Source organism: Rutidosis leptorrhynchoides, chromosome 7, assembly GCF_046630445.1.
Source record: "Rutidosis leptorrhynchoides isolate AG116_Rl617_1_P2 chromosome 7, CSIRO_AGI_Rlap_v1, whole genome shotgun sequence".
NCBI classification, from domain to species: Eukaryota; Viridiplantae; Streptophyta; class Magnoliopsida; order Asterales; family Asteraceae; genus Rutidosis; species Rutidosis leptorrhynchoides.
Window position 1 is genome coordinate 114044495 of NC_092339.1, and position 24285 is coordinate 114068779.

General features: G+C 34.3%; 1 protein-coding gene across 2 annotated transcripts; it reads right to left on the reverse strand.

The window, feature by feature from the left end:
- Nucleotides 1-16507: 16507 nt before the first annotated feature.
- On the reverse strand, nucleotides 16508-20364 carry LOC139856959 (autophagy protein 5-like). 2 transcript variants are annotated; one of them, XM_071845669.1, is made up of 8 exons: nucleotides 20139-20364; nucleotides 19089-19213; nucleotides 18327-18393; nucleotides 18035-18124; nucleotides 17850-17937; nucleotides 17588-17731; nucleotides 17114-17242; nucleotides 16508-16988 (listed from the first exon to the last, which is right to left on the reverse strand). In XM_071845669.1, the coding sequence occupies exons 1-8, from the start codon at nucleotides 20241-20243 to the stop codon at nucleotides 16693-16695; spliced, it is 1044 nt and encodes a 347-aa protein (XP_071701770.1). In that variant the 5' UTR covers nucleotides 20244-20364; the 3' UTR covers nucleotides 16508-16692. The 2 variants fall into 2 exon arrangements, with proteins under 2 accessions (XP_071701770.1, XP_071701771.1); XM_071845670.1 differs by having other exon boundaries at nucleotides 16508-16985; nucleotides 20139-20358.
- Nucleotides 20365-24285: the final 3921 nt, after the last annotated feature.

Here is a 24285-nt window from a genome sequence, read left to right on the forward strand (position 1 = left end):
ATATACTTATAATACTTTTAATAATTCCTTAGTCCGTAGTTAGCAGTCCGATGTTAGTAATTCAATTTTAATGGTTCATATTTAGTTGTTTAATAAACCCCCAGTGAGATAAATAAAACCCCCATCGTATATGTATTGGTCGAGATTAATCTTGACCCATGGTACCGGTGTTGTCAAATGACGTGTTGCGTACATAAAGTACCGGTGTTGTCAAATGACGTGTTGCGTACAATCATGGGATCTTATGATTAATCTTCTCGTATTGTTTACGGGTGATCCTGAACCATATAAAATTAAATTATGAGTACATATGTATAAAATATCATGTTACTTTAGGAAGATGTGATTTATTTAATTTTCTCCAATTATTTTCGTGGCTAAACTAGTCTTGGATATCCGATTTTGTTTTGGTCATAATTTCTTCATTACAACTCCGTTTTCGTTGATTCAACTTTCCACTTCCTTGGATCGAGTCCCTATTTAAGAATATGAACTGTAAATACCTTAGTTTGTATTCGAAATCATAGGTCATAGGTCAAATTTTGGTGAAACTTATGAAGTTAATCATTTTTGTTACAAAAACATCATTTAATGACCATTTTTCTAAAAATACTTATACTATGAATTAAATCATGAAATTTTTATGTGTTAACATATTCATAAGAAATATCATTTTTCCAGAATATAAACCTCCAATTCAAAGTTCAAGATGGTTTTTAATTATCCAACCCAAAACAGCCCCCGGTTGCACTCCGACGTCATAAAAACAGTTTTTTAAGGTATTCTTTGAAAAACCAAGTTATACCTTGTTAAATTAGCATATATTTAAGTTATATTACAGGTCTTGAAGTATTTTAAAAGTTAAGTTAGAAGGATCTATTTAGTTTTCAAACAAGTTTGAAATCATTCAAACTATGTTTTTGTTGTTAAAATTGTATACCATACAATAAGATAGCTATATATATATGAATCGAATAAGGTTATGAACAAAGTTACTACCTCAAGTTACTTGGACAAGATTGCTGTAAAAGAGGAGTAAAAACCTAGAACCAAAAGGGTGATGGAAGTGGATGAAAGATTGGAAGTAAGTTTGTGTTCTTGGAAGGATTTCTTGAAGTGTTTTTGTATGGTTTTCTTATGGTGATTAAGTAAGGTTTTTGAAGCTAAATGATGGGGAAAATGCTTGTAGATGATCAAGTATGAAGTTAAGAGTATTTTGAGAGAGAAATGGGAGTGTAAGTATGAGAAAATGGGGTAAAGAAATGGTGTGCATGCATAAAAACGTTTTTAGTATATAAAGAAAAAAAATGATACCTAACTTTGTTTTCTTGCTAAATAATTCATGCAACATGACAAATGGTTGGTTCCACATGTTTCTTAATCATTTAAGGCTGCTAAGGAGCAGATTTTTATTGGTATATACCAATAGTAAATACATCTAGAAGCTGCGTATGATACGGGTACATATACCCTAAATATACGTGTAGAAATCTTTGAGAAAACGGAACGAGGATTCAAATATAGCTATCTTTTGTGAATATACTTATATTGTTTTATGTATTTAAGTCCTTAAAAGTGATTAAATACATTACTTATACGTTATATGTATAAACATTATAAATCATAAGTATTTATATCAAATAACGTTATGTATGGTTATCGTTTTGAAAACTTAAGTTAGTAGTTTCAAAATATACTTATAACTTATTGTTATTAATACAAAATGAGATATTAAAACATCCATAAACCATGTTAAATATGTATATATACATATATATACACAAACGTATAATTATCATATGTTATATAGTTCGTGATATCATCGGTCAAACTAGACGGTCAAACGTTGTGTAAAACTCTTTCCGAAAACATAAGTCTCAACAATTTGGATTGCTTATCATGTTGGTAAGGTTTAATTTATGTAAATATTAATCTTATAAGTATAGAACGATCGAAAAAGTGCGGGTCAACTTTAGGGTTTTTGCTTATCGTGTCGGAACCATATAGAGATTAGAGTTTAAATTTGGTCGGAAATTTCCGGGTCGTTACAAGAAGAAAGATTGCAGCTGTAGCTGCAGATATATTAAACAACGTAATAGTTGTTAGGAGGGTTTTCCTGATACAAGCCTAGCAGAGAAAATGGGAGTTTGTATTCTCGGCCCAAATAACAAAACACAAACCCAACCACAAAACTAGTCTTGGCACACTATAACCCATAATCACGGCAGCCCAACAGCAATCATGGTCCAAGTTCCATTAAAAATAAAGAACCTGAAGACTGATGTAATCGTTTTTGGTTTATTATGTAACACACCACACTCATTTATCAATCAATTAGGAAATGGCCGACACTTTTATAAAAGAAGCTTTAAATAAATATTGAAGTAAGATTTATCATGTGGCTGGAATTGCAACAGAGGTAAGGCATGTGAATTAAATATATCAAGTAGATTTTCTATTGTTTACTTGTCAGCCACAAGGAAAAAAAAGGAAGGACTCGAGCAATTTAAAACAAGAAATCCTCGACTATTATACATATCAACTTTCATGTTTATTATTCTTATCATCTTAATCTTAATGATTTTCTTTTTGAAATAAACCAGTTATAGCAGCAATTCTTGCTGTTATTCTCGATAGAACAGAAGAACAAAACAAGCAGGTGTAGTAGTAGCAAGGCTGCTGTGCAAGCAGTTTTTGAGATGGTGGGTTTATGGTGACGAGTGATTAAAATGACAAAGGTGACAATTTGGTTGTGGTGTTGGTGTTTGATGAATTGTTCGAATAAGAAATGGCAACGATGATGGATGATTTAAATGATGATGGTTGAGTTGTAAAACGAAGACGAGTAGCAGATGGTACTTTTGTTGGTGATCGATGGTTGAGTTTAAAGTGGTTATCGTTGATGGTGATAAGGGAACGGGTTAATGGTGGTCAAAGGTGTTTTTGATTCTTCAAATATCAATCTTTTAAATTGATAGTTGGTAGTGGTACTCGAAAAGCATATTTCACAATTGGAATTAATCGTTTGTCATATATCTGAAGGAGTTGATAGATAGAATCAAACAAGAAAAAGTAAAAGTTGAATGCGATTGCTAATAACTTCTTGGAGGTTTCTGTGATTGAATTTCAATTATAAAACAGAATTAGAGACATGATTTGAAAGTGTGATCGTGATGTTTATGGATTTGGATCCTTATAACCTGTAATACGTATTACCTGTATATAATATATATATATCTGTAATTGTATCTGTATATATATATATGTATATCTTTATATCTCTGTATCTATGTTTAAGTGTGTATATCAATATCTATATATCGTTTGTATATGTAATGTGTTACTTAATATTAGTAATAATACTTAATAATAATAATTGATAATTGTATTTATAATAAAAATTAAAATTCTATTAATATTCATAATAATATTAATGGAAAAAAAAAGAAATGATATTATTAATATTATTAATGATAATAATGAATTGTATCATTTTCTAATAATAAAAGTGATAATGATAATAATAATTTATAATAATTATTTATAATAATGATGTTCAATAATAATACTAATACTTATCAAAATGACAAAATAAAAGAAAATATATAATTACTGATTATGATATTCACAATGATAATTATATTTATTTTATAAATATGATTTTTTATATGTATGGTTAATTTATATGTACATTTCTATTTACGTTTATAGGTTCGTGAATCATCGGGAATAGTCCAAAGGGTAATTGATTATATGAATATAGATTTCAAAACTTTCGAGACTCAACATTACAGACTTTGTTTATCGTGTCAGAAACATATAAAGATTAAAGTTTAAATTTGGTCGGAAATTCCCGGGCCATCACAATAAAGTGCCTTTTCAAGTCGATAAACTTTTTCTGGGAAATGAGGATCTTCGAAATCAGGCGGTTGTTCAACAAAAACTTTCTCATTAATCTCTCCATACAGAAACATGCTTTTCACATCCATATGATAAACTTTAAATCCCATGAAGGACGCAAAAGCCAAGAAAATTCTAATTGCTTCCAGTCTAGCAACCGGAGCAAAAACCTCATCATAGTCAATCTCAGGGATTTGTTGATATCCCTTTACCACCAACCTAGCTTTGTTTCTGATAACGATACCCTGTTCATCTTTCTTATTCTTCAACACCCATCGAAGACCATAGGGTTCACAACCATGTGGTGGATTGACTAGTCTCCAAATCTTCAAATGTTTAAACTGTAATAGCTCTTCCTGCATAGCGCTAACCCACTCATCATATTTTAATGCTTCAAAGGCATCTTTTGGTTCAATTTAACACACATAGCATGAATGAGCATGCATAAATACTCTCCATGTCTTGTTCAACGAGGAGTAAAAAGCTGTTACCACATTTGCACTCTCTTATTCAACATCTTCTGCTGCCGATTGACTTTCACTTACCACAGGAACATCAGATGTAGTAGGAACTTCAGACGTAGATGCTTCATTAATCTTGGCATGAAGAATGCCAATATGAGGAATTCCCCTTATATCTACGAAATAATCATCTAAACGTTTTAGAGGCATGATAACATGATTTGACCTATGTACTCCTCCTGCTTCAGTTGGCTGTTCAGTCCCTGTTACAGCTGGAGGTTGATTATAAAGAGGATTCATATGCTCTTCTGTCAACCGTGTCCGATTAACTCCCTCATCTTCTTCTGAGTCACTGTCCTCATCTGTCTCATACACCATTTACACATTAGGATCTGCATTAGAATGGTCACTCTGGGTACTTCGCCGCGGACTCGGAATCGGACTCTGATGAGAACTTTGAGTCTGGACTTGATTCTGGCTAGGAATTGAGATGACCTTCTCTGTGGAATTCTGAGCATCATACAACATCTGAGTAAGTACCTCATCGTCTGTAGCATCCGGTGGAAAGTTAAAAGAATCAAAAAGTTTATCATATTCAAACTGCCATGCAAAACCTTTACTAACACGAGTTGGAGCGTTACGCTGAATTTCAACCTCGAAACATTCTTCAACACACTTAGATTCAGTATTGTACATTCACTTATTTGGATTCCCATAACCTAAGAAGATACCAGAGACAACCTTTGAATTGAATTTCCCTCCTGTATCTTATACCAGAATAGTACAGGGAGCGCCAAAGGGTTCAAGATGTTTAATGTTATGCTTTCTCTTATGTAACAGTTCATAACACGTCTTACCGTGTCTTTTCACTCTGTTCATCACATAACACGCAGTGCTCACCGCTTCACCTTAGAAAACAATGGGTAAACACGAATCAGCTAGCATACTTCTTGCAGTCTCAATTAACGTCATATTCTTTCGTTCAGCTACACCATTTGATTGTGGCGTATAAGTAGGACTGAACTGTTGTTAGATCTCCTTTTCCTTACAAAACAGCAGCATCTGATTATTCTTGAATTCCGTACCATTTTCAGTACGAATCTTTCAAACTTTCAACTTATATAAACTTTCAAGCTTCAGAATCAAAACTCTTATGTGCTCGAAAGTTCTGACTTATGCTTCAGCATCACAACCCAAGAGAAACGTGGATACTCATCCGTAACCACCAAGCAGTATGACTCAGCAGTGATAGTTTTGCAATTAACTAGGCTAAAGAGATCCATATGCAACAACTCCAAAGGAATATTAACATAATGATGCTTCTTGGTAGCATGAGACTTCTTTGTCTGTTTCCCTTTCTTACACGAAAGACACCCTTCAAGAATATGAAAACTCTTAAGATTAACACCGTCAACTAGTCCATTGTAAACTAGGTTATTCATATTCCTTAAACTCAGATGACCCATACGCTTGTGCCAAATAATAGACTCCTGTTCAGTAACTTTGGAAACAAAAGCCTGATGGTCTGTAGCTGCTTTAACATGAGCCTTGCGCATATCAAGAATATAGAGATCCTTACACCTAGGCGCGGTCATCAAAATCATGTCTTCCGGAATTACAAACTCCTTCCTCAAAATGTAATACAATTTGTCATCAAAAGAAACCGTATACTTTTTGTCAGCAACCTGTGAAACTGAAAGCAGATTGTTCGACATCTGCTCCACAAAATTGACTTTATCAAAGCTAACATTCTCGTTAGCAATCACCCCTTGCGTAGTAATAAAACCTCCTTCACTACATGCAAAAGAAACTGGTCCTCCATCCACTGTTTTTACATTAGAAAGTAAGGACAAGTTCCTTGTCATGTGCCTGGATGCCTCACTATCAACAATCCATGTACTGCAGCGAGGATTGTAGGCGACCTGCACATGAAAATAAGGAGATTAGTTAGAAAGGGCCACCCATGCCCTAACGGCAGTGGGTTTCCCATCAATGCCAACCACTGGAAACTCCACCCATTTCCCTTTGGATAAAGATGGACTTTCTGTTTTTCGTAACTACATCGCATTCTTTGGAACAGGCTTTCTGTAGTAATCATTTGCATTAAAAATTTTAAGCTCATTTGATTTTACAGAGGACTGTTTTGACACAGGCGAAGATGATCTTCTAAAAGATGTTCGTTTAGGACTAAGATCAATCTTTCTATGTGGTGTCTGACTAACTGGTTTACAATTCCCAGCCCGATGTCGTAATATCCCACAATTATAACAATTAACCCTATCAAAATTATGAGCATTAAACACTTGACGTCTAGGCGATGAAAATTGTCTCCTAGATGTTGTGGTATGTTGTTTAGTCGATGGTGGTGACGAAACTTGTTGTTTAACAGTCTATCTCCGACTAGGGTGAACATACTTCGGCAAGCCTCCAGAAGTGGAACTCTCACTTTTTGGTGGATTTTCAGTCTTAGGATCATTAACCTGAGAATTTAAAGGACAACTTTCCTTAACAAACTTAATAGGAGTAGATAGAGTGGTTTTCTTCCTAGATTGTTTTGGCTTTTCTACACTCTTCATTCGAGTCTTCTGACTCTCACTCCTTTCAACAGCGTTCTTAGGATTCTTCAGAATCGTGATGGGTTTAGTCACAAGCACAAAAGGTTTGTTGTCCTTTTCGGTGTCGACATCAGTGTCTGACCCCGTTTCGTCATAGACAGTTTCTACAGATTTCCTAATCCCTTCACTCTCACTTTTATCCTTAAGGTTAACTGGAGTCTTATTTGACTCACCGTATTGCTGTTCAACAATATCATCCTTACTCTTCTCGACAGGCTTCTTAACATAATCATTCATAAAGGGTGGTGCAACCTGATTATAACCTAAACCTTGATGATTTTCATTTTTAGTTTGGTTAAAAGTTTGCAGCACATATGAAGTTCTCTGCCAGTTATCTATCCTAGCCTTTTCTGATTCATACTTTAACTTATATGAGTCCTTTTCTACCTTAAGGGCTTCTATCTGGCTCAAATATAAGTTAATCACTTTCTGGTCATCTACCACTGTCGATTTCAAATGACCTATCTGATTCTCTAAGGAATTAATGACATCAACATACTCTTTCTGCTTATTTAAGTAGAAAACAGCATCCTCATAGTTCTTTTTATTTGTTTAATTTTCAAGACTCGGGGTTTTAAGCTCAAGTCTAAGTGTTGGAAAAATTTCACAAGTAACGGAAATTTCACTAAGCTTAGAAATTATGCATTCAAGTCTAGCTATTTTCTGTTCATAATCAATGCACTTAGAACATACAGAGGTTGAGTCATCACATACCTTGTCATTAGCAGATGAGTTGGCCATGAAAGCATAATCATTTCTTCCATCTTGCGAATCTGCATCTGATTCTGATTCAAAATCTGAGCTCTTACTGTCCGATTAATCTGCTTCATATTCCTCTACACCTTCTGCTTTAACATTACCCTCAGATTCTTTCACCGTAACAACCTGTTGATCAGCACCGTGCTGCATACTGTAACCAACTCATCCTTTTCTTTTGCGAACCATGTAAATGAAGAAAGATCAAGTCCTAATGGCTCATCCTCATCAGAAGAGTCTGTAGTGAACTCCAAATCAGACAAATCATTAGCTTTACGAAACTTATCATACAATCGATCTTTAATCCTTTTCTTTAGACACATCTTCATCATTTCTTCAATTCTCTTCATTCGAGCATCACACTTGCACACATAACAATAACAGTTAGGATTATCTTTACCAGTACAACCAGCGTTCATTCTGATAACCCTCTCTTCTTCTATCTCATCTTCATTCTTACCAACGAAAACCACGTAAGCTTTCTCAGCATCAACAGAGATCGACCAGTCACACACTACATCAGCATATGTAGTAGTTAAAGCTTTAGATTGACCACTAGAAGTAGCTTCCTTGTTCACTGATGTACCAGTATGTCCGAGAGTCACCTCAATTGTAGAAGTATGAAACGGATTGTGAAAACCAGGCTTTGGAGGTCTGGTACATGTCCTTTTAGATTAACCAAGTTTATCACAATTATGACATCTCACTTTGGACATATCAAAACCAAACTTAGTATTGTGATTCAAACTCAATGTACTCTGAGCTGTCCTCTTCAAATACTTTCTAGCACGTCTCACCACACTACCTATTGCATACAAAATATCCATTCTCTCAATCTCATCTTCATCAATCTGATCATAGTCTTCATTCTCTAAATGACCATTAATTATCTGTTCACTAATCATGTCATTTTAAGAGTTAACCACGATCGCTGCTAAATCTATATCTTCCTGAATCAATTCTAGAGGCCTCTTCTTGATGTTTTCTGTCTTTATCACTGGTGACTGAGTCTGTTGAATAGTGCAGGACTCAATCAGTTTAGCAGTTGAGTTCTGTGCTTGAGACTTAGCATTGAAATACCCGGACTCTGACTGTAGTGCCGAGGCTGTGCTGCCTTGGTTGAGATGTAAGCCGTTTGCAGAGGAGCATGACCTCCTGAAGATGACCCAATAATGGATGATCCAGCTATAGTACCAAGTCTCTTTCTTTTTGCTTCAACCTGAATATCCTTTTCCATCACCTTGGATGTAAAGGCCGTCAAGGTTAACGTACGACCTGATGCAATGTACCTGTTCTGAATCTTTTCAAATTCATTTTCCCATTTTTCAGGAAGACCATCTTTCAAAACTTTAACTGCTTTATCATCAGATATATCTATTCCATAATCTGTCATTTCAGCAACCAGTAGTCGATATCTTTCCAAAGTTTGTCCAAGGGTCTCGGAAGGAAGAGCAACAAACACTCTCCATTTATCTTTTAAAACCTTACCCTTTGTAGCACAGTAAGTGGCTGTACCCTCCGTGGCTGATTGAAGAGCAAGCCAAAGAGTGTATGAAGTCTTGTTCCTGTTTTTGAACTGAGAAAAAATTTCCTTGGACAATGCTTGTGTAAGCTGCGCGTAGCACTTACATTCCAAATTATACTGTTCACGTTCAGCAGGATTAAACTGTGATGTTTCCTTTGGTTCACCGTCTGCTCCATTTGGCCATGCATATTCAGTCTCAATAAAACTCCCATAGTCTAGAGTCGATACCATTCAAATATATCATAAACCGGGCCTTTCAGTCCAAAAAGTCCTTTAGATTATCAAGCTTGGGAACCTTATTGGAAGTTCTAGTCTCATTCTCGGAAAGAATTAATTTATGAAGTCCAGGTGAAATCACTAAAGCACTGTATTCATTAGCCAATTGTTCATTAGTGTCCGAAATTTTAATTAATTATGTGTGAATTAACTGATTCTGTATTAAAAGTCTGTCGGTCGACGGACAATGACTATCGGTCGATGGTCAGTGACGGTCGGTCGATGGACAAAGTCTTGCGGCCGATGGTAGATTATGATCAAGCAGTATGCCAGTTATGAGTCCTTCGGTCGATGGAAAGTACAATCGGTCGATGGTACTGTCGAACGGTCGATGGTCTTATGACGAACGGCCGTAGGTAAAGACAAACTGCTCTAAGGTATGACAAACTGTCCTCCAGTTCTGTATGAGACGATCGGTCGTAACAAGGTTGACTAACGGTCGATTGTCTAGACAAACGGTCGATGGTCAGAGATCAGTCGAGGGTAGTTCTTACGAAATCTGGGCAGGAAAAACTAGGGTTTTCACCTAAACTTCTATTTTGACAAGATTTTAACGTCCAAAATACAAACTAAACTGATGGAAACTTAGAGAACACACCCAGACACTAAATTAAACACAAAAACACAAAAAAAACACGTAAAAATTGTAACTTTTGAAGCAAACCCGTTTTGACCAAAAACCCTAAACACCAAAAACACTTTAAACGATTTAAAACGATTGAATCAGCAACCCAATGGCTCTGATACCACTTTGTAGACGTAATTGGATCTTAGATTAAGCGTACTAACAAGATTAGAGGCGGAAAACACTAATCTTTGGGGTAAACAAATACTATGACACTTCGGGATCAATGATACCAACAAGAGTTGATGTAATCGACGCCTAGGAACGTGTATTCGGTTGGGGTTTGGTCTAGGACAACTGCAGGAACAATAAACGTCGGCTAGAGGGTGTAGGGTTTGTAACCTTTGAATGAAACCCGACTTCCCTATTTATATATACTTACAGTGTCCATCGGCCGGTGGTCTCTGACCATCGGCCGATGGTGTTTGTCCCTCGACCGATGGTCCCTACCATCGGTCGATGGTCTGAGCTGCCAACCAATCAGCTCTAAACCATTTCACATCATCGCATAACCAATATCAAACACAAATATCAACGATAATGTTCATACACGACTGAATTGTAAACGTTAATACAAATAGAACATATTATAATATAGAACTCTGGATTATGCACCAACACTTATCATCAAATAATTGTGTTCCCCATTCCCATTCTTCCATATTTAATCTAAAAACCCCAATTTTAGCTTTTATAAAAGTCACAATTACACAAAAATAATTGCATACACATACTCAATTCGAATTCATGGTGAACCTTCATTTGCAACATGTTTCTTTTATTTTTTTAGGAGCTATATAACAACACAACACAAATATGAAACAAAAATCTAATAAAACCTTACATAAGTAGCAAACTATTAAGCAAAGATCTTCCAGACAAACATTATAAACAATAGACCACAATACGGAAATGAGAGAAATACGAAAAATAAACCAAGGAAACAAACAAATAGCACAGTAATCACCTATATGTTGGAAACTCGAATTTTCTAGCAAAATACCTTCACAAAAACAAACACGTACCAAGTTATTATAGCAAAAAACAAAATTACGAACAACAAACCTGAAAACAAAACTCTGCGCCCCAACGTGAATTTAAAATCAGCACTAAAGTTGCACTACAACACATGAAATGGATGAAGATGATAAATGTGCTTGTGCAGGTAGTTAGAAATAATATTTTTTTTGGATAAAGGGGTTTACCCGGTAAATATTATTAAAAAATAATAATAAAAGAAACAAGAAGAACAATGACCGCAAGCGTGCCTTGCGGCCTCACAAAAAACCACACACCAAGCTAGAACCTACACACAACTAGGACTAGCAACGTCAAGAACAACTAACGACAGACCTAAGCAAGAGAAGAAAAAACTACTATAACCAACCCGATTTCATTCCAAACGAGTTTGTTGCCTTAGTAACCTTTTTTCCAGCCATAAACTCGGTCGTTTCATTTTCCTCGGATTCAACATCGCTCAGTTCATCAATTAAATTATATGCATCTTTATTAGAGCTCCGAACGAATTTTGAATCTTTCCTTGAGACACCTTACTTGTCTCAACTTCCGAACTCCTTTTTGCACCTAGTGCAACCTTTGTAGATCTGGAAACAAACAAACGCTACTAATGATATTAAATCACACATGGAAATAAATAAACCCAGGAAAAAAATATTATCCCTTTTCCAAAAACAAACTCATAAACAAATTTTGCCACCTAACAATTTCGTTTGTATATCTTTATCACATATTTCACCCATAAAATTATATCTTTACAAAAACGAAAATCATAATACTTACATAACAAAATACTGCAATTAACTTATTTGCGATTTCGGAACTGCTGTCTTCAACCACTGCCTTCTACCACCGCCATCAATCGCCATTTAAAAAATCCGTCGTCTAGCGCCTGTAAAAAAACCACCGTCCACAGGCTAAATAACATTAACAAATTATTTTAATTATATCAACAAAATATACCAAAGTAAGTCAAAAAAGTTAAGAACCCTAAAAATTGGTACCTTAATTCTAGCAGAGGAAGCCACTGCGTGAGTTGTTAAATCTCTAAATTCGGAAACTAAACGGCGATAGGATATATAGGTTTCAAATACATCGAAGCATTAATTGAATCCCCACTTGGTTTTGAAAAATCACAAACGTCGTTTCATGACTCCGGTTAAGGCGGTGATTTACACCAGAAACCACCGAAATGGTGATTAGCTAAAAACCTAACCCGGTCGGCAACAAAACACATACGGTGACACAGTATTGGCGATGGAGACGATGTATGGTGGCGAATGGTGGCGGCGGAGACGAAGGAAGCGACGGCGACGGTGGCGATGGAGTCGCTTAGAAATCGCCAGAACCTTATTGTGGGAAGCGAAGGGGAAAATTTGAGCGGGGAGAGTAGAAAGCTTTTATATACAATGGTGTGAAATGACTAAAATACCCTTTTAGAATTTAAAATTTTGATGAACACTTTAGATGAATAGTGTAGATGAACAGTACGTATGTATGTATGTATGTATGTATGTATGTATGTATGTATGTATGTATGATTGGTTGATTTCATTTAGTTGTATGGTTTCGGGGATGCCTACCGTAAAGGTGCATGAGTGGTGTTTTGGTTTGTTACGGGTGGTTGGCTCTTTGCTTGCGCAACAACTTCCACCTGGCATGCCTTTCGAGTTCTGTTTACAATGTCTTTTGGCTCTATTAATTGAGGCAACATCAAGCGTCGATTTAGTAGCGACTTGACTGTCGCTAAGAGTCTAAATTGAATTTCAGGCAGACTTTAAAATCCATAGAAATTTGACTCTACCATTTTCATGGCGTCTCATTTTTCATTTTTTATTTATTTTTATTTTTATTATTATTATTATATTATTATTTTTTATTTTTTATTATTATTTTTTTTGCCGGAAGTTTCCACGGAATCAATCTCTCTACCCTGAAATAGAGAGGGATGCCTTCCTCTTTCTGTGAGTGGAGAATTTTTCTCGACTCGTGGTTAGAGAAACGGCTCCTTATCTATTCTATGGTAGAGGAAAAATTGTCTACATATCACCTTCCCCATACCTCTCATGTGCGGGATTGAGTTTTGTTGTTATTATTGTTGTTGAATGGTAAACTAGGAGTAGTTGATATCTGGTACCTTGTAACTGGTAACTGTTAATTGGTAAGTGTCAACTGGTAGTTGAAGCTTTTTAAATATATTTAGATGTTTGACAGAGTAGTTGAAACTATTAAAAAAGTTAAAATGATAAATAAGAAAACCATTAAAAAGCACTTATTTACATTTGTTAGTGACATTCGATTGCTGTCGTTTTTAGGTATGAAGCATTCTTGTATTTCGAATTAAATTGCTACATTTGGTAGAAGCTAAAAGCTTCTAAAAGCTTCTAAAAGTTAAAAAAAAAAAAATATATATATATATATATATAAAAGCTAGAATTTAACGAGTAAAAAACATACTATGTGTTTTGAATTTACGAAACTTTTTATTATATAAAAGTTTTTTTCATAAAAGCTTTAAAATCTCTTTACCAATAAATCTAAGGTAAGGAAAGTTCATGAGCAGGAATTAAGAAACTTTAACATTAAAGGAATGTGAGGTATTAGCGTTTTATTTCCTTTGATGGATTTGAGTAATGTTTTAGTTGGTGTATTGTTTCGATTGTTTCGGTTTTTAATCTCTATTGTTTTGGTGGACTGTGAGTAGTTTAGTTAGGTTATTTTAGTTGTTTCGTTTCGTTTTTCTTGAGAGATTGTTGCCTTAGTGTTGTATTTTGTTTCGAGTCTTCATCTTTTAAAATAATGTTGCTTGAGATTTATTCCCTCCGACTCAATTTAATAGGCCATCTTTCCTTTTTGGAATGTCTCAATTTAATATTCTACTTCTAAAAGTAGATAAAAATAATAAGATAAAGTTCCTTTTACACCCTTATTATAAGTAAGACAAAAATGTATGTAAAAGGTAAGAGGTAAAAACAAGAAAGTCGACAAAAAAGTAGACAGTTAATTTTTCTTAAATAGTGTTTTTATCTGGGGACTATTAAATTGAGACAAATGGAGTATAAAGTTATAGTTTTTTCGAGAAAAAAAAAAAAAAACATGCCTATAATTTGTTGGATTGATTTTTTTTTTTTCTTGAACGAAGAGGATAATTAAAAATCAATTAGCAAGAAGCTAGCAAAGTTAAATTAATCTATCATATCTTGTGATTAATCATTAATCTGTCATTTTGAATGATGAATCTATAACCACTCAAACCTAAAGACCAATTATACGAATGCTCAAAAGTGTTTTTTGTGGTCCCTTAACCCCTTTTACAATTATAACTTGAATCTATATATAACCACTACCCATGTATTTTGCCACCTTTAATTACTAAACGTGACTAGACATGCCCGTTTTCCTTGTGATGTTAGTGCGTGCCCACATCTGACTTACCTTGCGGTCAATGTAGTCAGCCTCAAGATGTCTCATATTTAGACCATTGCAATTCATAGCGTGAAGTAGCTCGACAAACATAAGCCAAAGCCTCCCAAACTTTGGCGCCATTAGTAGTGTCAAGCCAAAAGGGTAGTCAAAGTTGTAACACCAACCATTTCGTCAATTTTAACTTTTTTCCATCATGAACTTACAACTTTTTCTACATTAGGCGTTTTAACTTATACTTTGTATTAATTAATTAATATAGTTGGTCCATATAATGGTGAGAAAGGACTTGTTTACTTTTTTTTTTTCTCAATAAGTCACATATGAGTATACATGGCAGAATGTATATGTATGGCAGTATGTATTAAGTTGTTAATGATATATTATTGTTTACTTTTGTGGTGAATGAGCAGTAGGAAGTATATAAAATTACCATTTTAACCTCAAGTTCTAATACATATTGTACATGATACTTTTATTAACGTACAAAAATAATTACTACATAATTATATCATTTGTTACATTTTTATACACTTCTACAGAGGCGGACCTTCAAGGGAGGCGTGGAAGGGTGCCAGCCCTCCCAGTATTTTGCGTTATTAGTAGAAATTTAATATTATACAGGTTTAAAAAATAAAACTTTTATATATTAGCCCTTCCAGAATATTATAACTAGCCCTTCCAAAATACGTTGGAATATTTTCGCCCTCTCAGTAGTAAAGTTCAAGATCCGCCATTGCACTTCTATGACCAAACCATCAAAACAAAAGAATAAAAATAATCTAATAATATTCGATTACAGGTGGTGAGCAAACAAATAATCTACAGACTACATTTTGTTTTTCACATCGGACCGTCAATAATCGATTAAAGGAGGTGAATAAATTATACGAGTAATAGAAAACAAATACACCTAAATACCTCTTTTTCTCTTTTAATCAGACCCCCAAAAAATTTAAAACCTAGAAACGTATTACGTTTATTACAAGATAAATCAACACGCAAAAGTTACAAGAGAAATCAACACGCAAAAATTAGCAAAATGTGACCAATTCTTAAGTTTAATACTCTGTGTGAAATAATAGACTTGAGCCCAATTCAACCCCAAAAATTAACTCAAGGGGATGAAGAACTCAAGCTATTATAAGCACCACAATATTTAGGTGCCTAGCAGATGTGGGATGAGAATTATATTACTCAACACGCCCCCCTCACACGAGGCGCAGATTACTGCGGGCACGGTCCCAACATCAATAACCGTAGCTCTAATACCATTATTCTAGCACTTCGTCATCATCGTCATCTGTATTTCCGGTTTGACTCAACTACCCTTTATTCTTTCTCATTTATCAAAATCTCAAACTTTAGTAAAGACGATGGGGCAAAATAAAGGATCTCAGTTGAGGTAAAAGAAAGGAAATAAAAGGATGGGGTAATTTAGTAAAGAAGATGGCCAGATGGGGAGGAGTGTGCTTTTTGGTTGACCGATTAATGCTTTAGTTCAGTTTGGGTGAATGAATAAGGCTCAAGTAAACACACAAGAATGATGACCGAATAAGCATTTCATCCCATTAATCTCAAAAAGTCCCAAGTAAACAAGCCCGAAGTGTATGATGAGTGAGTGATGGGAAACAAAATGTTTTAGGTAGCGCTGATGTAGCAGGGTGTTAATTTGAAGAAGTGCATTATGGATAAGAGTGGTCTTACCATTAATAAAAGTGGTGTCAATGTAGGTAACAATGTTACTGGGATTGGAGTCTCATCGTTAAAGAAAAAAACGCACAAGAAGCTTTGGTTTCACCACACACAAACAGTCTCGTTGCAATAAGATGAGAAGAAAACTGGCCGAGGGATACTCACTAGAATTTTAAGTCAAAACAACTCAAACATAAAGACTAGAAGCCAGCCATTTCATTCGAATCAAATCTTAGCTATTAAATCAGTAAACCTGATAAGAAACGTGTACACGTTTTTTACTGAGCGAGTTAAGAGGAAACAATTACCCCATCAAACGTTTACTATTCTGTACAGTTTGATGCATGCTACTGAATTGGTGAGATATAAACCGGGCACTTTACATAATATTGACACATGTCATGTACCAACCAATTTTGGAGCTTTAATGTAGAGACATATATGAAGAAAATAATCCGGGCTCATTAAGTTATTGACCACCCAAGAAAAAGGAATTTTCATTTTGAGTTCAATCCCTTGAATTCGAAGCAGTTTGATCACAGGTCGACCCGGTAGACTTCGGGTCTCCACACTTTCCTCTTCTAGCTCAACACTCTGTTCATTCTTGACTTCTGATTTGATTGTGTTCAACGAATCTTGATAAAATTCTGGTAAAACTGATTTTACTGCATCAAGCAAAGTAAAATACTTTCCTGCTTTAAGACAGTGAATAAAGCAGTCAATTTCAACCCACTAATAAAAATAAAAATAAACTTGGGTTGCATATTACAGTCATGAGATAACAGAAAAAGATATTTAAAACAACAACATATCAGCCTACCTTTTTCATTAATCTCAACAGGCCGGTTTATGTAAGAGATTTGGTCCCAACTATCAAAATGTGGTGCTTCTTCTAAGTCTTCAAAATCTTCGTTGAAAGTCCATACGTACAAGCGAACGGGGATTCTACCTAGCAAGAGCCGATACAACAATTAACTAGAGCACCATTTTTATAAGAAACTACTCAATTTATTTGACAATCACAAATTTGTAAAATATATTTGATAATAATAGAAGTTATAATGTCCCAACAATAAGAGATAATAAAAGGTCAAGGAAACAAAAATCCAACATTGCAAAAATTGCTATTTGGGGAGTACTCGGATGTTGACCAAGTTTGACTTTGACCAAGTTTGACCGATTTTCAAAGTTTTGGCCGAGTTTTGAATGATTTTGACCAAGTTTGACCGAGTACTCCCCGAGTAATTCGTTCTGCAACAATGCAAAAATCTAAAAGTAGCATGGAGAAGCTTACTTGTTTTCAAAGCTGCAGTTGCTTCATCATCATTAACATTGTGCTGAGCTTTCGAAGGAGATGGTTTAAGTTTTTCAGAAAATTCATCTGAAACTACTCCAAGTTTGAGCTTAGATGAAATGCGATTGTATATCTCTAGTTTACCTGCAAAGTACAAACAATTCAGTATCAAAGTTGAAATCGAAACACAACAAATGTTCCTTACAAAGAGGTTTGAATATGACACAAAAGTACTAAAAATTTATACTTTATACTGGCTTACCGTTCATAACAGAGCGCCATAAATCAACCTGATCAGGGTGAGACATGTTCATAACATTTTTACTGCTTCCATGTATTATATATGCAGCCTGAAGAAATTAATGAAATAATGATTGTATGATGTTGATCATTGGTATTATCAAATAAGGTAACAAAACTATATTGAATAATCAGTCATTTACAAACCTCTTTTAATGAATTAATATAGCTCCATTTCACACTATCTTCTCCGTCACAAGGAATTAATACATTCCCAGGGTATCCTCTATAATGTACCTGCACACGAAAAAAATATGATTTGAGACCGCACAGATATTGAAATCTATAGAGTACACAAGTCACTGGATATAAACAAATTCTATACAAATACATTATATACCTAGTTTATGTTTAATGATGCATAGAACACAATTACATATGAAGATGTAGGACTAATTAAATAACAACACTGTCATTTTTGAGAATTTAAAATATATACCGTTAAATTCCAAGGTCTTTCTGGTTCAGCACAAAGAAGATCAAAAAGGACCCCTGTAGGTATATACCTGAAAAGTTGTATCATGTCAAATCATCAAAAAAAATACTTAATTGAACACAGAGAGTAAAAGAAACTTTCCATTAAGAAGGTTATAACTGAGTGTTCATAATTTGCATCAGTTCACGTATGTTCATAATTTGGCTATAAATAACTATTCCAAAATTTATTATAAAGCTTCATTCTTCTAAAAACATCATGTGACGACCTTAAATTACATAAAGCAACATTTTTTCAATTTCTTATAAGTTCCAAAAGTAAGGAACTCCTATTTTAAGGTGTATCATACAGAGTCTTAGCCCTTACGGATACATATAGTACTACTATTTACAGTCTCATACGCAAGAGACAAAAAGTTCTCTTTTTTTCATACCCATGTTTGATTATAACACAACACAAAGTTTGGTTCTTTAATAACTAGACTTCTTAAAACGATACCTAAAAAGTTTATCTAATAGAAAGATGAGAGCAAAACAGCCTTGAAGACTACATAAGGTCTTTACATGTGGTTATTCATGCCTTATGGCATAAACAATACACCTTGTACCCATCAGATTGCTTCAGTGAATTAGGTGCCAAAACTTTTATCACATAGATTCTAGGTTTCTGTTACAATATTTTATCATTTATTATATTATATATTATACTTTGCTTCAAACTTGTTCTACTGTTATACATCAATATAATAAAGAAAATGATATATACCATTTAAGAGGCAATCCTTTGTACTCAAACCAGATAGTATCTACTCCAGGAGGAAGTGCACCACTGAAGAACGGCTTGAGTTGTGAAGCTAACAAAGGTAGATAACCTATTCGAGGAGCCAAGATCTGAACTTACAAAAATTAAAGAATAAGTTATTAGCGCTTCAGCATATTGCAGCTCTACTTACAAATACAATATACCATTATACCATGATTATTATTCACCAGTCTAATAGTTTGTACTTCTAACCAAAATGGCTACTCCTTTACAACAATATAATATGTAATCCAGGCATTGGCCCATGAAAAATGCAAAATTCTAAAATTTTACATTTGCTTCTTAATTCCTAATCATTTTTAAAAAAAAAAAAAAAAACAGCACAGTTCCCCCTACCAAAACATTAACTGAAAATGATCAAACTCTGGTAGCAGATCACATCTCAATTTCTCAACCACATCGCCTTAAGTGTGATCAAATATCATCAAAAGGTTTAAAACGCCCTAGTCTGCTAAATATTGTTTGTTTTGTTTTCGTTCATCAAGTTCGTAACATTTTTTGTGCTCATTCTTTACTTACAAACATATTTTCAAGTTAAAACCACCAATAACAATAGGCTAATTCTATCCATCCAGATCAAATATTTCCTAAATTAGACACCAACAATACAAAACTAGATCCATAGTTCCATACCTAGGTCAAACTCACACCAAAACAAATTCCATTTCAAATGCAAAATTGATACAATACATATAAATATATATGTATATGCTGTTACAACCTTGCATCTACATTAAAAATTACTAGAATTGAACTTCAATTTCAAAATGTAGCACGATAAATCCTCAATACACAAGATGCGTACACACTAAGTATTACCAGGTTCAATTAGGTTTTCTATACAAATAAAGAAGCGTGTGTGTGTATATATATATATATATATATATATATATATATATATATATATATATATATATATACAAATCTTCTATCGGAATAAATAAATAAAATAAATTAGATTAATGGAGTAGTATAGAGAGAAAAAGAGGTTACCAGAGCAGGTGATGGCGGTGGTAGTGTAGTGACTTCGGACTCGTGAAGATGAACTTGCAACGGAATTGCACCTTCCCAAACGTACTGTTGAGCTCCTTTTTCCATCGGACTTATTTCTTTCGCGGCCGGCGATCAAGTAATCTATTCCGTCAAGTTTTGGTTTATAATCATCACGGAAAAGTGACATTTCGAAAATCATATTCAGCCCTTCAAGTTTTGAAAATGTTGCAGTTAAGAGCCCAAAATATGAAACAGTAATCAAATACTTCATATATAGTTTAACACTTTAACGTTGTTTAAGCAAATAAATTTGTTCCCAAACATTATGATATAATATTTCATTATCGAGCAAAAATATTAAGCAAATAAATTTGTTATACCTTATAATTAGGATAACTATAGAATCGTCTACCTGAATGTTGATCCGACCAAAATGTTTGGATAACAGCACGTTCACTACATTCACAGTATTTCACTATTTCGAATTCACTGCAAAAATAATAAATGATGAAGTTTAGGTCGCAGGATAAGCCTATGGGATTAAATAATTGAAAATGGTGAGTAAAAAAGTTAAAGTTAAAAATTACTGTAATATTTACTCTTTCTCGATCACAAGCTGTTCGGAAAAGTTCCCGGAAAAAATTTGGAATTTTGGAGCTAAAATCTTTTCACGAGGGAGTATGCCTTCCTGAACGACATGTCGTCTAGAAAAAAAATTCACTTTTGCAAGCCATAATTATTTTCAGAAAAGAAAATAAAAGAGACGTGTCATCCGGAAAAGGATCGGTCAAACCTTTCACAAAAAGCTGACCAAAAGGCAACCTTTTTTGTCTTGTAGTGGATCTTTTCCGGACGACAACGTGAATGACAATGTGTCATCCAGAAAACCGTCTTCAGGAATACAACATTTTCTTGTAGTGAATGCTGTTTGACTTGCCACTATGAATAGTTCAGAAAAGTTATTCGTGAGCTAAAACAATCTTACATGGGAACATTGAAACTAAGTTTTTCATAAGCTTATCCACAATCAACGCATGAGCTCTTTAGGAATGACAATGTACATGTTATAGTTACACAATTGATTAACTTCTTCTGCGAATCATATATGTTTATTTCTTTCAACGTATTAGGATTGTGATGTATGTAGTCAAGAAGTATGGATTATCAATTGGAAATAAATATGACCTATGGATTGGTGATGGGTGTGACACAAAATTTTGGACTGACCTATGCATCTTAAACGATTCAAATGCTATCGTGCCATCAAGAATGTCGAAAAAAAAAAAAAAAAAATTGGTGATGGGTGTGACACAAAATTTTGGACTGACCTATGGATTGGGGACACTATTCTGGCTACGCGATTTCCTAGATTTTTTGCTCTTGATTGTCACTCGCATTCGACTATTGCTTTCAAATTCTTAAATGGCGAATGGCGATGGTCATGGCGTCATGTTCCGAGAGGGGGTGCCGAGCAACAACAGCTCACCGAGCTCCTTAGCATCTTAAACGATTTTAGTCTAACAGTTGATCCGGATTATTAGATTTGGGATGGTCCAAATGCATGCTTCTCTGTTTCACATGCTAGATGCTTAATTGATGCCCATGAACTGGCACCTTTTACTCGTCCAACTTATTGGTGCAAGTACGTTCCTTTAAAAGTCAATGTTTTCAATTGGCGTCTCCGTATCAATCGGCTTCCGACGAAAGATAATCTTGCGCTCCGTAACATCAATATTCAAAACCTTCGATGTGGGCTTTGTAATAATGATCCAGAAAGTGTCAATCATTTATTTGCTTTTTGTTCTACATCCTCTCTTATTTGGCATCGCGTTCAATTGTGGATCGGCTTGTCTCTTCCAAATTGGTCTTCGGTGGAGGATATATGGGCTTGGGTCGATGGAGTACCGATCACGGGACATCAAAGAATCATTCTCAGAGTCATATTTCTTTCGGCCGTTTGGAATATTTGGAGGTTTCGGAATAGTATTGTCTTCAAAGACCCATTCATTCGAGCTAACACAGTTTTTGATACCATCGTGGTTTTCGGTTTTAATTGGTTATATTCTAGATTTCGTAAAACTAGAATAAACTGGACGTCATGGCTTCAAAATCTTTTATACTCTTTGTAATTTTTCTAGCGATTTGCTAGTTTCTTTATAAAATTTACTGCAGTTCAAAAAAAAAAATTGGAAATAAATATGAGAATAATGAGGGTAAATGTCGAACCTAACAGCCTTATGAATTTAGGAATGTTGATTCCTCATAGAAACTAAAGGGCTATTGGCCCATATACGCTATGATTATTGCATTAAACTTTTAGAATTGTTTTTGAGGTAACTATAAAGAAAATCAATAGATATTCATTTTGGTGTTAGAATAAACTGAATAATAATTATGTATTTGAAATTAGGAAATTCTTGAGTAGTTTTTTTTTTTTTTTTTTTTTTTTAGATTACTATCATTTCCTTTCCTATGTCATCATTGTATCTATATATACTCATTATGTACTAGAAGTAAGATGCAAGTAACAAAATTAAAGATGTAGTCCTTTCGGTGTTTGAATGTTAATCATAGTAAGTACTTTATTCTTTTAGTGAAATGACCCGTAGAATTACAGGTTTGTTTAAACGAAACAGTTTAATAATATGTTTTAAGTATTAAATGAACGTAAATGCTAAAGTTATTTAGGTTAATGACCCGTGAAATCACAAAGTCCGACTAAGAAACTCGTTAGCTGAACATTTCATCAAACACCTAAAATGCATATTAAACAATCCACATCCAATCATAAGAGATAATATTGATTATCATTTTATTTTAAAAGTGTAAATTAAAATAAATATTTAGAATTGGTTACCTTCTGCCTAACTTTTATATCTTTTCATACTAAATTCAAAATAATTAATTAAAATAATTCAAAATTATTTAATTTTAATAATTAAAATAATTATTAATAAGATTTAATAATAACAATTAATTAATAAGATTTAAATTTAAATCAAAATTAAATTAATGACATCACTCACAATGCTTAGATTTTTTTCTTTTTCTTTTTGATTTTTTCTTAACAAAGGAATTAGCCTAATACTTACATCATCATTTTAGGATTTTAATATTAACTATAGAGTTTGTTCTTATATTTAGCTTTTGATTCATGAGTATTGCATCATATCAGAGCTTGGTTTCAAATTTTAGTTTCAAAAGTTTTAGTTTCTGATTTGCGACCATGGTGAGACCTGGTTGGTTTTCTGTTCTGGCTGATCGATTTTTCGTAAGATCGAGAGTGATTTGGTTCCCACTGTGACTAAGGTGTGGTGTATGATTTAAAGTTTGTCTTTGGTTGCTTTCGGGGTTCCAGTTAGACAGAAAGTGTTGCACCTCTATGAGTACAATGACTGAGTTTTAAAATAACCCGGAGAGAGTAATTTTTGAGCCTCACTGCTCCTGTCAATTGATTTAGAAGGCTGCGAATTGAAAATCCTAAGAGTTATTTGAATTTCAGACTACCGTACAACTACCACGAGTTGATGTCCTCCTCCAACTTCCGTTCACGCGTCGGCTCGTGAACTACAATTCGACGTAGTTTTGTGTCGGTTACTCGTAATTTGACTCCGACTAATATCTAGGTGTGTTGGTCCATTCGCCTACCTTGATTTTCAAACTAGACTTTTAAGTTTGGCTGCTGATGGGTTTATGTTTCTGTCGCTGAGTTTATATTTTGTTTATGTTTGTGGATAACTGATAAATGATTTGCTCCCTCAGTATTCTGATTTGCTTCGTTCGTTGTTTGGCTCATTGTTCTGATTATTATATTAGTCATGGCTCATGTTAACAAAGATGAATACAAGATCACTTTGTTTTGGCCAGCTGTTAGGATCACCCTGGGGGACTAAACTACACACGTGTTCATCTCCTACACAGTTATACCCGCCCCCAACTGCGTGCCCAGGAGAAAACCCGCACCAATCACATACGGGGCATGGACGGTACAACTCCCCACCCCTTAACCTGTAGTGACCCGAATTTTTCCATGATTATATATTAAATGAAAACTATATTTGCATGATTAAATGTTTCCAACATGTTAAGCAATCAAACTTGTTAAGACTTGATTATTTGAAATGAGTTTCATGTAGACAATTGACCA

Bases quoted from the DNA above. Each gene is read 5' to 3' on its own strand.
- LOC139856959 (XM_071845669.1), bottom strand. From the start codon at position 20,243: ATGGAAAAAGGAGCTCAACAGTACGTTTGGGAAGGTGCAATTCCGTTG. The intron at 17,732-17,849 runs GTAAGCCAGTAT...TGTACTTTGCAG, and splicing joins ATGGCGCTCTGTTATGAACG to GTAAACTAGAGATATACAAT. The intron at 17,243-17,587 runs GTAAGCTTCTCC...GGCTCTTGCTAG, and splicing joins AACTGCAGCTTTGAAAACAA to GTAGAATCCCCGTTCGCTTG.